General features: G+C 45.1%; 1 protein-coding gene across 1 annotated transcript in view; it reads right to left on the reverse strand.

The window, feature by feature from the left end:
* Taok3 (TAO kinase 3) overlaps nt 1-14,882 on the reverse strand; it is a 167,239-nt gene that overhangs the window by 81,830 nt on the left and 70,527 nt on the right. Inside the window, exons 3-4 of the mRNA XM_036171725.1 lie at nt 11,132-11,219; nt 352-565 (exon numbers count right to left, since the gene is read on the reverse strand). Coding sequence (XP_036027618.1) covers nt 352-471 — 120 coding nt within the window. The 5' untranslated portion in view covers nt 472-565; nt 11,132-11,219. The remainder of the gene's footprint in view (nt 1-351; nt 566-11,131; nt 11,220-14,882) is intronic.

The following is a 14,882-nucleotide window of genomic DNA, read 5'->3' on the forward strand; positions in this document are numbered from 1 at the left end:
TGTTAAGAGGTAGAGGGCTGAATGGTAAAAACTGTCTTGTGGAAGTAACATTAAAGCTGAAACCTGCTGGGCCAGCAAGGGCTCCAAGGTTGGGGTGCAGGGTTTAGAGGCTTTGGGGAGAAGGGATAGACAGCAGAAGCTGAAGGAGCTTGGCATGTCCAGGAAACACCCGGGGGGCTCTACTTCAAGCTTATCACTTGGCCTTACAGCAGCTGGAATAGAAAGACTAGCGCTCCGGAACCGCCTTTAGCAATGACCGAGCATCTCTACGTGGAACACAAGTATGTTCTGCAGCAGACAACAGGGCTCACTCTTTCTGAACCTACTCTACCCCGTCGACGCATTACTTACAAAGTACACGGCTCCGAAGCTCCCATGTCCGATCTCATGCAAATCGATGAAAAGCTCTTCGGGGTCATCTTTGTAGAAGAGATCGGCAATCTCTGGGTCCCTCAGCACTCCTTTCCGCATGGTGGCCAGTGGTGCAAGTGTGGTGCTTTTTGATGGCCCAGTCCTTTGGTCTCTCTCATTGACTACTGCTTTTGTTCTTAGAAACCTTCAGTCCCTGCAGAAAATGAGATTTGCCGTTCACTGTTTGGATGATAATACAAACACAAATGGACATTAAAAAGTACTTACCCAGGCCAATGAGATGGCTCAGCAGGCAAAGGTGCTTGCTACCAAGGCTGATGACCTGCGTTCATTGCCAGAACCCACAGGCAGGAGAGAACTGACTCCCCCAAGTCTCCTGACCTCCACAAGTACACTGTGGCATGAATGCACCCACCCACCCACCCCAAACAGAGAGGATAATATGTCATAAATTCAAAAGTATCTTTATCTTTCAACTCAACAGTAAAAGAACAAGAAACCCAAATTTAAAAATTGGCACAGGACTTTAATAGACTTTTCTTAAAAAAAAAAAAAAAAAAAAAAAAAGACATAGAATAAGTTACAAAGCTTGATGCCATCATCAAAAACAAAAATTAAAACCCAAAGCCAAAACCGTTTTGTGCTCAGACAGGCAAGCACTGGGAACTGGGGAAGGCAGGGACAGGCAGGGCTCTGTCTAGGAATGCGGAATGGTACAGACATCTTGGGCATAAGAGTTCTTAAAAAAACAAAAATCGAGACAAGCAAACAAAACCTAGTTAGTACCTGAAGTTAGCATTTGCCTAAGGAATTCCATTTCATGGAACTAGAGGGTTAAGAGCATCTGTCGCTCTTGCAGAGAACCTGAATTCCATTCCCAACACCCATGTCAGTCAGGGGGCTCATAACCACCTATAATTCCAGTTCCAGGGGATCCTAAAACCATCTGGCCTTTTCAAGCATATGCACACACACACATACACACAACTAAAAATAAAATAAAATGAAATGAAATGAAAGAATAACACTGTTAGGTACATACCCAAGAGAAAGGAAAAGATATCCATACAAAAAACTCAGACATGTTTCAGAGTGGCATTCTTTCATTTTTTTTTTTTTTTTCTTTGCCAGAGCTGAGGACCGAACCCAGGGCCATGAGCTTGCTAGGCAAGCACTCTAAGCAAAATCCCCAATCCCAAGAGTGGCATTATTTCTAATCAGTAAAAAGTAGTAATAACCCAATGCCCAGCAACTTTGAATAAATAAAATGTAGTAACTCATGCAATGGAATGTAATATTCATAAAGGTGAATAAAGGACCAGGCATGGTGGTATACAGCTGTATTCCCAGCACTTGGGAAGTAGAAGCAGGTGTACTGAGTTCAAACACCTTTGGTTTATAATGAGTTTGATGGTGGTGTGGACTTCATGAGACTCTGTCTCAAAAAAGAAAAGACAAAAAAAGGACTAAAGTAGTGGTCTGTGCTCCGACATGAATGGATCTTGTAAGCATTATGTTAAGTGAACAAAGCCAGCCATAAGAGACCACACACGTATGACATTATCTACGTAAAATTTCCGGAACAGGTAAAAAAGCAGAGACTACTGCTACTCAGGCTACCCCTGAGGTGTGCTCAGGGACAAATCAAGCCAGCAACTGGGCCATCAGGATGTTGAAAATGTCCTAAGTTGACTGGGGTATGATGGGGCAGAGCCAGTTGGATCCAGCTCTGGATGGGACAGGAAGTTCACGCTCTGGACTGGCATGTGATGTTTCCTTGCAGCAAGGTGCTCAGGTGACCTGAAAAACTGCTATAGACCGGAGCCCACGGCCATGCTCACTCTGAGAGGCCGCTGGACGCTGGACGCACCCAAGAGTAGCAGGATGCCATTTGACTCATCTGTGTGTTGACATGAATGAACACAAGTTCAATCTGTGCCGATTCTATTCTTTTCCTTGATGTCTGAAAACTAGTGGGGTGTTACTTTCCCTCTGTCATTTTATTCTAAATAACCTCTCCTACACACAAATAACCACTTATTTCTGTTTGACTTAATTATAGTATAGACTGTCTCTTCCTTGACCCCTGGCTAACCAGGCCACACATTTAGTTATTAGCTGGTAAATCAATTTTTCTTCAAAATATGATATTCTTGAATTCTAAAAGGTCACTTGTTAGAGAAGTGGAGGTTGACGGTGTTGGCAGATACATGTCCTCTTCTGCTGTGACAGCCTGGGGTGACAGTGCACATGATGATGTCATGCCCTCAGTTTACGGGAATCATTAGTCTATGTCGGTGAACAACCTAATCATCGATCTACCCATCAGCTGGACCCATTCTTTCTTTAACAAACACTGCACGCTTAGTGTTTTCACAACATTGTATTGGGCTGAGCGATAGGGTCAGAATGCATGGTCATCCTGTATTTTATAAAGGACATGGGGTCGCTGGGTGGCGGTGGCGCACACCTTTAATCCCAGCACCCGGGAGACAGAGGCAGAGGCAGGTGGATCTCTGTGAGTTCAAGGCCAGCCTGGTCTACAGAGAGAGATCCAGGACAGGCACCAAAACTACACAGAGAAATCCTGTCTCGAAAAACCAAAACAAACAAACAAACAAACAAACAAATAAATAAATAAAATCCAAAGGGGAGTGTCTTTCAATATAAGGGTTTAGAAGGCTGGTCTGGTCTAGTTTTTGTTTTGTTTTGTTTTGTTTTTTTACTTACAAATCAAAAAGCCAAGCCTTCTTAGGGGGAAAAAATGTAGTTCAGCTGGGAGGTGGTGGCACATGCCTGTAATCTCAGAACTCAGGAGGCAGAGGCAGGCAGATCTCTGTGAGTTTGAGAGGCCAGCCTGGTCTAAAGAGATAGTTCAGGACAGGCTCCAAAGCTACAGAGAAACTTTGTTTCTAAAAACCAAAACAAAACCAAAAAACAAAACAAAACAAAACAAAAAGTAGTTCATTTACTATGGATCGGTGGGAGAGTTGGGAGCAGAAAATACAAAGCTGGTTTTAAGCCAAGAAAAAAAAAAAACCCACAAAAGGCCTTTAAGCCACGCTAAGAAATCTGGACTTGATGCTGTGGGGAACAAAGTGCCACCAAAGGCTTTGAGTAGGAAGGGTCTGGCTCGTCAGTGCTGCACCTTGTCCTCTTGGGCAACTGTCCGGCTCGTCTTTAGACACTGGCAATCAGGTGCAGAGCCACAACATCCATACTTCTGGGGAAAGAACCGAACTAGAGCCCCCTGTCAGTCAGCTAACTGAAGGCACAGAGGGTGGCTTAGTGTGGGTGTGCCTTCCTCGTTCCTGACAGGAAGGGGTCCCAGATGAACAGAAGGGCCTTTCTGGAGACCGTACCCAGCAGGAAGTGGATGGGACCCCCTTAAGAAAACCAGAGAGATGCTGGGCGGTGGTGGTACACGCTTTTAATCCCAGCACTCTGGAGGCAGAGGCAGGCGGATCTCTGTGAGTTTGAGGCCAGCCTGGTCTACAGAGTGAGATATAGGGCAGGCTCCAAAACTACACAGAGAAACCCCATCTCAAACCACCACCCCCCTCAAAAAAAAAAAAAAAAAAAGAAAACCAGAGAGATCTAGAGAATGCAATTCAGTTGCTGAAGTGCATTTTGAATTTCTGAATTCTTTGGCTTCAATTAGGACTAAACTAAGTTACCAGCAATCATTTTTGAGAAGACAAAGATGATGCTGTTCTATGATAGACCAAAAGGAGTTGTTTTTTTTTTTTTTTTTTTTTTTTAAGAAATAGACACTTAACTGTAAAAAAATGAAACCTTAAAAAACCTCCCAGAATAAATGATGAGTGAATGTTTAATTACCAAGCACCACAGCAGAAGCCATATACTAAATCAATAAACTTGATTACTCATAATTAGTAGTTCAGAAGTAGAGTGAGGAGATTTCTGGTTCTAGCTGAGATGGAGGAATGGGCACTTGATTTATTTATTCCCTGTCACCTGAAACAATCAAAGCATCCGATGAAACACTCGTAGGAATGTAGGATGGTGTTTGAAGACTGTGGCTGTCAGGCCACGGCCAAAGATCCCTGACTTAAGAAGCAGATGCAAGCCACAAGGGCTCCAGTGTGTGCCCGGGGACGGTTTGGGGTGGGGTGTGGGTAGAGGCTGGGGGACCGTGAGACTCTGAGTTGACCTTGGTGTTAGTGTTCACAAGGCACAGCTCCAATAGAAGGAAACAGCACAGGAGAGGGTGTGGGGATCCACAGCCGGTGCCCCCCACATCTGCAGTGTGGACTGGCAGTGAGGAAGCTGTGCCAGCCCAGGACAAGGCCACCTGAAACTGGAGAAAATGCTATCTGGAACTCACTCTGTAGCCCACGCTGCCCTTGAACTTGAGATAACACAAGGACAGTAAACATGACTGGAACCCACGTGTTAAAAAAAAAAGGAACACTTACAGCAGAGGTGTACAGAATGGAGAGACTCAAACAACCCGCATTGGGGGAAGCACAGCAGTGTCTGGGAGAAGAATGTGTTGGATGGAATGCAGTGGAAAAAAAAATCAGTGAATGTTTTTGAATGAATAAATGAAATTCAAATGAAAAATAGAAGAAAGATGAATAAAGGAAGAAAAAAAAAAGGAAGGAAGCAAACAGCTGAGCATCCCTCAGCTGGGGACACCTTCATGCAGCCCTGAAGGAGAGGAAGATCTGTTAAGACAGTAAAAGAAATGGCGCTGGAGAGACAGCTCAGTGTAAGAGCACTGTCTGCTTTTCCAGAGGACCTGGGTTTGATCCCCAGCACCCACATGGCAGCTCACAACTGTGTTACTCCAGTTCTAGGGGATCTGATGCCCTCCTTTGGACTCTGTAAGGAGCAGGCATGCATGTGGTACACAGACATACATGCAGGCAAAAACACTCATACACATGAAGTAAACAAGTAAGATAGAAAAATAAGATTAAAAACAAAATAAATACACATTTCTTTGGAGAAATCATGTTGGGAACAATCACAAACTGGTGAGAATCAGAAACTCAGGGATCTGCAGATGTCTATGGAGAGTCAGGGACAAAACACATGAAAGACATTACACCAAGGGGTACGACAGAAAAGTGTTCAAACTTGTGTTAAGGGGCTAGTGAAGAGCACTGGTTGTACTTCCAGGGGACCAGGGTTCAATTTCTAGTGTTCACATGGTAGCTCACAACCACCTGTAACTATAGTTCTACAGGATCTAACAGACTCTTTTGGCCTCCATGGGTACCCAGGGCAGCAGGAATTCACATAGTATACAGACATAGACACAGACATAACACCCACACGTGTTGAAATAGAAACTAAAAAACCGAATTGCCATAAAGTCACAAAATAGTGTGATGGCTTATCTCAATTGTCAACTCGATATACTCCAGAATCGCTTGGGAGATGGAGCCTCAAGTAGCACTTGCAGGGATTATCTTGACTATTAATTGAGGTGGGAAGAAAGACCCACCCACTGTGGGTGGCCCCATTCCCTGGGCTGGGATCCTGGGCTGGGTGAAAAGGTGGAAGTGAGCTAAGCGTAAGCATTCACTCCTCTCTGGTCCTGGACTGTGGAGACTGTGACCAGCTGCTGCACATTCTTATGATGACCCTGCCACCTACAGACTACAACCCTGAACTGTAAGCCAAAATACACCCTCTCTCCCTGGAGTTGCCTTTGTCAGGGTGTTTTATCGCAGCGACAGGAGAGTAACCAAGACAGACAGTCCAGGGAAAACAGAGAGAAGGATGACAGCAGACTCCTCGCTATAAATATAACCAAGAAGACTACAGAATGCCGTTCTTAAAGTGCCAAAAGGAAGGAAACACCCGCCAAACTCCAAATTCTCTACCCAGTGAAAGTATCTTTGGAAAGTGGAGGCAGAAGAAGGGCTTTAGGACACAGAAGCTGAATGAATGCTAGTGGCTTACACCGTAGGAAATGCGGAAGGGAGTCCTCCAGACATCAGGGAAGCCACACTGGATAGAAACACAGGCCTGCACGAAGGGAGGAACCACCAAACCAGAACTCCTTGGTGAGATGCGTGAGGTTTCCCATTGTGCACATTTCTTTAAAGCACAGTCAATTGTTTCAACAGAAATCACAATGCAGCATGAGGTGTGGGGCATAGAATGTGACAGCCCCAAGATTGGGATGGAAGGGAGAAGCTGGAGTGTGCTGTTATAAAAAATATTGCACTGGGGCTGGAGAGGTGGCTCAGAGGTTAAGAACACTGCTTGTTCTTCAGAGGTCCTGAGTTCAATTCCCAGCAACCACATGGTGGCTCACAGCCATCTGTAATGAGATCTGGCGCCCTCTTCTGGCCTGCAGTCATACATGCAGACAGAACACTGCATACATAATAAATAAATAAATCTTTAAAAAGAAAAATACTAGCCGGGCGGGGATGGTGCACGCCTTTAATCCCAGCACTCGGGAGGCAGAGGCAGGTGGATCTTTGTGAGTTCGAGGCCAGCCTGGTCTACAGAGCAAGATCCAGGAAAGGCACAAAAGCTACACAGAGAAACCCTGTCTCGAAAAACCAAAAAAAGAAAAATACTCTACTGGGCTGAAAGGGTACGTCATTAGTACCCATTTCAGCACAGAGCACATGTATACACAAATCACCTATAAATACATATGCACTTCAAATAGAAAACACAAAGAAGCTGAAAGTCAAGGGACAGAGAACATAAGCCTGCTGGAAAGAAAGCCAAGTTTGCTACAACCATGAGGAGATTTCAAAGCAGGTCACTGTTGATAACGCAGGGCATTGATGATATTGATAACGCTGAAGGCATGGATCCATTAGAGAATATAATGATCTCAAGTGTGTATGTTCCACAGAACAGGACCTTAAAATATGTGGTTAACAACTAACTTGATGGGGCTGTGTGGGGTTAAGATGCACGGCTTACATGTATGAACTTGTCAAAGAATAACTAGATAGTCTATCAACATACTTTCTAAAAGACAATTGAGAGGCTGGAGAGATGGCTCAGCACATCAGAGCACTGGCTGCTCTTCCAGAGGACCTAGGTTCAGTTCCCAGCACCCACGTGACAGCTCACACCAATGTCTAACTCCAGTTCCAGGGGATCTGATGGCCTCCCCTGGCCTGTGTGGGTACCAGGCATGCATATAGTACCCAGGTATACATGCAGGCAAAACACCCATACATAGAATAATCCACGGGTAAATGAAGAGAGAAATAAGAACCCATTTGGACTGGATTGAAAAGGCAAGCCCCACTGGGGGTGGGGTAGGGTGGGGTAGCATGCAACCTTAGTGCCCGAGAATCTGAAACCGGATTGTTGTGTGAGTTTGATGCCAGCCTGGGCTACAGAGCAAGACTCTGTCTCAAATAGGAACACAATGGAATGAATACATGTAAAAAGCAAAGCAAAGGCAGGCACAATGTATCCAAACCACATCGGGCACGCTAACCTTCCAGGGAGATGTAAGGCACGGAAGAGGGAAAGTTCCAAGTCAGGGGCCTGGACTTGTGCTGTGTGTTAAAGAAACAAAACAAAACACCTAGAAAAAAGAGTCCTCTGAACCTAAAGTGAGCAGGGGAAATAATGAAGATTAAAGGGGAAATCATTGAAACAAAACCAAAGCAAAAACAAAGCAAAGCTGACTCTTCTAGGAAAAGAGTTGGATTTATTAATCTCCTATCAAGTTTATTTGTTAATCAAAACAGAGAGACGAAACCAATGACTAACCAGGAATGAAAGAGGAGACGCCGGTCCAGCTTCACAGGCACCAGGGTAACGAAGAACTTTTCTCAACAGTGTTGTACAAAGAGATTCAAGGACTTGGAAGAAATGGCCGAATACTCCAGAAGACACAAATCGCCATAGTTGGCTCAAAAAAGAAAGTATCTAACCATTATATTAAAATAGCTGAGATCTGAGCTGGTGAGATGTCTCAGCATATAAAGATGTGTGCCAATAAGCATGCTGACCTGAGTGCAATCCCTGGAAGCCACAAGGTGGAAGGAGAGCTCCAACTCATCAGGTCGACCTCTGACCTCCACACATGCACTGACACACACTTATGGAGCCAGGGTGTTGGGGCAAGCAGCAGGGAGGAGGGGCTGAAGGGGCACAAAGGAGCTTTGGGCGGCAGAGGATCTGTTTATCATCACGGGGAATGACAGTTTCACATACATGTCTAGATGAACTCGGAGTCGGCGTTGGAGGGGGAGTACAGACACATGCATGCACCTACCCACTCAGAGGACATGAACAGGGAATTCACAAGAGACACAGAAGTGCCACGGAGGACAGGAAATGTATGTGACATCACAAGCAATCAGAGAACTGGCCTTTAGCCGGGCCGTGGTGGCACATGGTTTTAATCCCAGCACTAGGGGGGCAGAGGCAGGTGGATCGCTGAGTTTGAGGCCAGCCTGGTCTACAGAGCGAATTCCAGGACAGCCAGCACTACATAGTGAGACTTTGTTTTTTTTAAAAAAAAAAAACAAAAACAAAAATCAGGGTTGGCAATTTAGTTCAGTGGTAGAGCGCTTGCCTAGCAAGCACAAGGCCTGGGGTTCGATCCTCAGCTAAAAACAAACAAACAAAACAAAAACCTCAAAACAAAACAACAAGACACTTGCTTGCCTCACTACATTGGTCAAAGGACCATAGAAACTTTTGCCTGGCAGTGTCCTCTGAGGGCTCATACAAGGCCGTGTCTTTCTTTTGAAATTTTAAAAATTATCATTATTTTATGTGTATGGGTGTTTTACCTACACGTTGTAATTACATGCATGTCTGGTGCCCATGGAGACCAGAAGAGGGCGCTGGATCCCCTGAAACTAGAGTTACAGACAGTTGTGAGCCTCTGTGTGGTTCTTTGCTGGGAACTGAACCCCGGTCTTCTGGAAGAGCAGCCAGTGCTCTGAGATACTGAGCCAGCTCCTCAGCCCAAAGCACTTTCTTTAATTTGATTATCTTTAACCGGGGTGCTGGGGACATGAAAATGGTGGCCCTTTAACCAACAGGTACGAGTTTCTTGGCAACCTGTGTTGATCTGAAGCAGGAACTGGGATTTTGGGTAAGGTTTAATGTCCTTCTGTTTGTTTATCTGTATTAAGAAAAACATGTTTTGAAAATCCTATTACATCTGGGAAAGTGATATGAATCCACTTTGGTTTGGATCCTGAGCACCCTCCCCCCACAAGCCCCTAGGGCAGAGACTCATGGGTTGCTATTACTGGGCACAGCGGTGCTTGGGAGAGGCAGAGCCCAGTGGGGGCCTTTGGGTCCGTGGGTTCACGCTCCAAAGCTGTTGTGGAATTTCCCCTCTCTCTCATTTCTTCTCTTGCTCCTTGGGGATGAAGGAGAAGTTTGCCGCCACCATACACTCCTGTTATGAACTGTCACCTCATCAAAAGGGCCAACTGATCGTGGACTGAGACCCTCAAACTGTGGGCCCGACAGACATTTTCTCCATATAAGTTTATTAGTTGAGATATTTCATCACAGAGACAGAAATCTAACATGGAAACTATTTACAAAATTCATAATCTAAAACCTAACTACAGTAAAAATGGTGCTGTCTCTGTATAGATAAATATATATGTGTGTGTGTCTGCATGCCTAAGTGTGTGTATATGTGTGTGCATGCGTGTGTGCGTGTGTGTTTGTGTGTGTGTGTGTGTGTGTGTGTGTGTGTGTGTGTGTGTGTGTCTGCATGTGCACATGCATGCATTTTCCTGGAAAAGGGCATCAGCAAACTATTTTTTGCAACCAAGCAATTCTCTATGATGATCTCTGACAGAGAATATAAAGAATCTGTAAAGAAAGTGTGTGTGTGTGTGTGTGTGTGTGTGTGTGTGTACACATGTTCATGTGGGTGTGGATGTACTCAGCCATGTATGCACATGTAGAGGCAGGAAATCAGCAAAAAAAAAAATCTGTTCCTCAACTGAGTCTCCATCTTACTTTTGAGACAGTGTCTTATACTGAACCCAAAGCTCATCAATTCAGCCAAGCTGATGGCCAGTGAGCCCCAGGGTGCCTCTTGTCTGTCTCCACAGTGCTGGGATGGCAGCTCCATGCTACCATGCCTGGCTTTTTATGAAGGTTCTAGGCGGATCAAAGTGAGGTCTTCATGCTTGTACAGCAAGCAATATGCTGACTGAGCCATCTCCTCAGCCTTAAAAAAAGACCACTTTTAATAATATAACATTTAAAAAAACGTTTATTTCATTTTGTAAATTGTGTATGTGCATGTGTCTGTGTAGGTTTGTACAGTGCCAAAACCTCCTGGAGCTGGAGTTACAGGTAGTTAGGAGCTGTGCTATGGGGGTGCTGGGAACAGAACTCAGGCCATCTGCAAGAACAAGGACATGCTCTTAACCACTAAGCCATCTCTCTAGTCATTTAATGTACTATTTTCTTTTTTTAAATTTATTTTTTTAAAGATTTATTTATTTATTATGTATACAGCATGTATGACTGCAGGCCAGAAGAGGGCGCGCCAGATCTCATTACAGACGGTTGTGAGCCACCATGTGGTTGCTGGGAATTGAACTCAGGACCTCTGGAAGAGCAGTCAGTGCTCTTAACCTCTGAGCCATCCCTCCAGCCTTGTAATGTACTATCTTCTTACGTGCTTACTCCTTTTATGTTCTTACAAAGATAATCAAATTTCACCATAGAAAGCGTAACTTGTTCCTATTTCCTTAAGTGGAAGCCATGCACAGTACCTTCCATCACAGAGACACAGAGTACACAGTACCTTTTGATGTGTGGCACAAGACCCACAGGATGGCTCGGGTTCATTGTAGCAGCAGCCTCTTCTCGCTGGCAATCCCAGTCTCCCACGCCTGTGGACAGAGGGTAAAATACATAATTATAGGAGAAAGGAAGGGAGGAAGTCATTAAAGTTGGACGTGGTAGCAGACATTCCTGGTCCCAGCAACCCCAGAGGGTGGGGACTACGAATGGGTGGAGTCCAGAAATTTGATGCCCGTCTGTGCGACCTAATGAGACCTTTGTTGTTTGTTAAGAACAAACCAATGATGTGGTAGTTTTTAATATTTACAAAATCGTATAAAGCATTAATTGTGCAGGGAAGACAAATGTAGAGATCCAACTTCCACCCTGGGCTCCTTAGATTCCCACGGGACAAACATGTCACTAGACTCAGGGTCTACACAGAGGAGGCCGCAGATCCTTAGGCATCCCACCAGGTGCAAAAGAGCTGGCTCAGCAGTTAGGAGCACCTGCTGCTCTTCCAGAGGGCTCAAGTATAGTTCCCAGCACACACATGGGAGGTCACAACCTGTGTTCAGCACCAGATTTCCGCTAACCACTAAACCATCAGTCACTCCATGGCTGATCTCTCCCGATATTCTAGTCTGACTATAGACTCCACGAACCAAGGTATTCCTGATGACAGTGTGTGAAAGCTACTGAGTAAACTTGTGATGTGAGTGTGTGCACACCCATGTAGAGACCAGATGTCAGGTGTCTTGATCATATCTGTCATATGTATGTATGTATGTATGTATGTATGTATGTATGTATCTATCTATCTATCTATCTATCTATCTATCTATCTATCTAGACAAGGTCAGGAGCTCACTGATGGAGCATGGATGGATGGCCAGTGAGCTCCAGGGAGCCCCCATCTTCCTCCCCAGCACTGGGGTTACAGGCACACAGGTTACTGGTACTCCTGGCCTTTGCTTAGAGAGCAAATACTTTACTGAGTTATCTCCCCAGGCCCGGCCTCTAATTTTAACTCTTTGCTTCGGTGCTAAGCAAACAGATAAACACACTCAGGAGTGTCTGGAGTGTCCGGAGTGTCCTCAGAGAAAGGTACACTTTCGAGTTCACTTCTTGGTTGGGCTATGTGTTCTTGAGTTAGCATTAAAAAAAAAAACCACAACACCTGCTTTATTGAAATATGATTCCCATATCTAATCTGCTCATTTCAACTGAGTTCAGTGTTTGTTTTTTTCTTGTTTTTTTCTTGTTTTTTTGGGGGGGGGTATTTTCCCAGGTTCTATTCCCAACCATCACAACAATATTTTTAGAAACCCACAATTTTCACTCTCCTGCCCTTCCATGCTAGGCAAACACTAGCCAGTGCTTGTCTCCTTCCATTTCCTGGTTCTTAGTAGTTCATGAGAACAGGTTCATACAACATGTGCTCTTTGGGAGCCTGCTTTTTTCATGTGATATAGGCCAGCATTCATGTCTGGTCAATGCCACGTGGCATTCCATGATGTGGGCATACCACAGTTTGCCTGTCAACAGACCAGTTGAAGGACATCTGGGCTGTGTCCACCTGTTGGCTGTTGTGAACAATGGCGTTTCAGTCATTTGTGCCCACATTTTTTTTAGTAGACTTCTGTTTTTATTTCTCTTGAGTATATACCCTGGGCTGGACTAGCTGGGCTCTTTGGCCTCAGTAAGTAGCTGATGATCCAGGAAAACCCACACCAATCTCCTCTTGTCCAATTCAATCAGAACCAAAAGTAAGAACTGAGACCCGCCCTCCCTTCCAAACACAACTGGATACATTTTCCCTTAGGGGAGGGATTTCATTTTGAGCTTTAGCTGAAATGACATGCAGCAAATCCTCTCCCTCCCTCAGCTTCCTGCAACCTTAAATGTCACATGGACAGTGATGGGTGGGGACAGTGCCAAGAATGTTGCCTTTCAGGTCTTGGGCCCTTGGGTCAACTAAACAATCTGGCTAGCTTCGCTCTCATCAGCAACAGCAACTGAAATAACACAGTTTACTCTTGTTCCTCAGAAATGGAAGCCTTCCAACCATGGGAAGTCAGTGAGTGGCTTGTTCACAGACCCGGGGGGAAAAGAAGAAACAGAGAAATAGAGAATAGAAACAGCGTTTCCATGACTTCCCTTCCCAGAAACTTTGAGAATGATTCACTGAGGCTCTTTATTGCTTTACCATTAAAAAAAAATTTGTTTATTTTTATGTGCTTTGGGGTTTTGCCAGCATGTATGGCTGTGTGAGGGTGTCAGATCCCCTGGAACCGGAGTTGCAGACAGTTGTGAGCTGCATGTGGGTGCTGGGAATTGAACCTGGGTCATCCTGGAAATGAAGCCAGTGCTCTTAACCTCTGAGCCATCTCTCCAGCCCCAGCTTTGGCATGACTTAATCACACCACTTCTGAGACAAACCAGCAGCCAGTGAAGATGAAAGCCTGCAGGATTTCAACTTCAAGGAAGGGAGAGTCAGTGGTTCATACTGGAATACCCCCACCCCCCCCCTTCTTCCTTCCTCTTCCTCTCTTCCCTCCCCTTCTCTCTTCTCTCTTCCTTGAACGTGCTGAGTTTCAGGAACTTAACTGTTACCCCACACCTGCACAGAAGTCTTTCCTCAAACTGAAACTCAGAATTTCTTATTTCCCAGTCTAGAAAGTTTCCCCTGAACCACACGCCCAAGTCAAACTTCTATACAGCCCAAGTCATTGTGTTTTGGAGGACAATTCAGAAGAGTTTGTGCCATGTGAGATTGGGTTCCTATGTCTCGTGTGCCCCTCAGGATCTCCTAACACTTGGTATATATGTGTATTCGGTACTTCAGCCCATGGAATGGAGAATTGGGGGACATCTTTAAGGCAATCATACACAGCCAGAGAGGTGAGCTCAGTGATTAAGAGTGGGTCCAATCTTGAAGAGGACCTGGGTTTGGTTGTCAGCACCCACATGAGGTGGCTCACAGCTGCCTCTCTCACACACACATGCTCACATACGTTGTGTGAATATACACAGATATACATGCATATAAATAGTTTAGAATAAATCTTTTAAAAAGAATGTAAAATTCTCACATAAACATATGTCCAGAGGGCTTGGGATGTGATTGGACAGCCAAACACTTGTCAAGTGCATACAAGGTTCTGGGGTCACCCCTTAGCACAGCACAAGAGAAACAAAGGGGGTGTGGTTAGAGAGCCTTGAGGGGGACCAGCAACTTGGGGTCTACACTGAAGTCTGTCTTTTAAAATAACTGTTAGTCATCATTTGCTTTCAAAGGATGGGCCAAGGCATTGGAGGGCTGGAGGGTTGGGGCATTAGAGGACAGCCTGGGTCATCAGAGAGAGGGTTGGACATCAGAGGGTGCCTGGGGCATCAGAGGGCAGATGGGCACCAGAGAGTGGATGGGGCATCAGAGGGCAGATGGGCATCAGAGGGTGAAAACTGACATTCAAATAGGAGTCAGGGCTTTCTCAAAGCTGGGATTAGTGGTGGGGGTCACCACGCCCCATGGAGAGAAGATAAACAAGTGAGATGAGATGAAAAAATGAATGAATACCAGTAGTAAAATTTAGGTCCTTATTTTTAATTTCAAAGACTATTACTTTATGCGTATGAGTATTTTGCCTGCATGCATGAATGTGTATCACACGTGTATCAGGTGCTTGCAGAGGCCTGAAGAGATGGTTGCAAGGCACCATGTGGGTGCTGAGGATGGACCCCAGGTCCTCTGCAACATGTGTTATTAATCA

This window comes from Onychomys torridus, chromosome 22, assembly GCF_903995425.1.
Source record: "Onychomys torridus chromosome 22, mOncTor1.1, whole genome shotgun sequence".
NCBI classification, from domain to species: domain Eukaryota; kingdom Metazoa; phylum Chordata; class Mammalia; order Rodentia; family Cricetidae; genus Onychomys; species Onychomys torridus.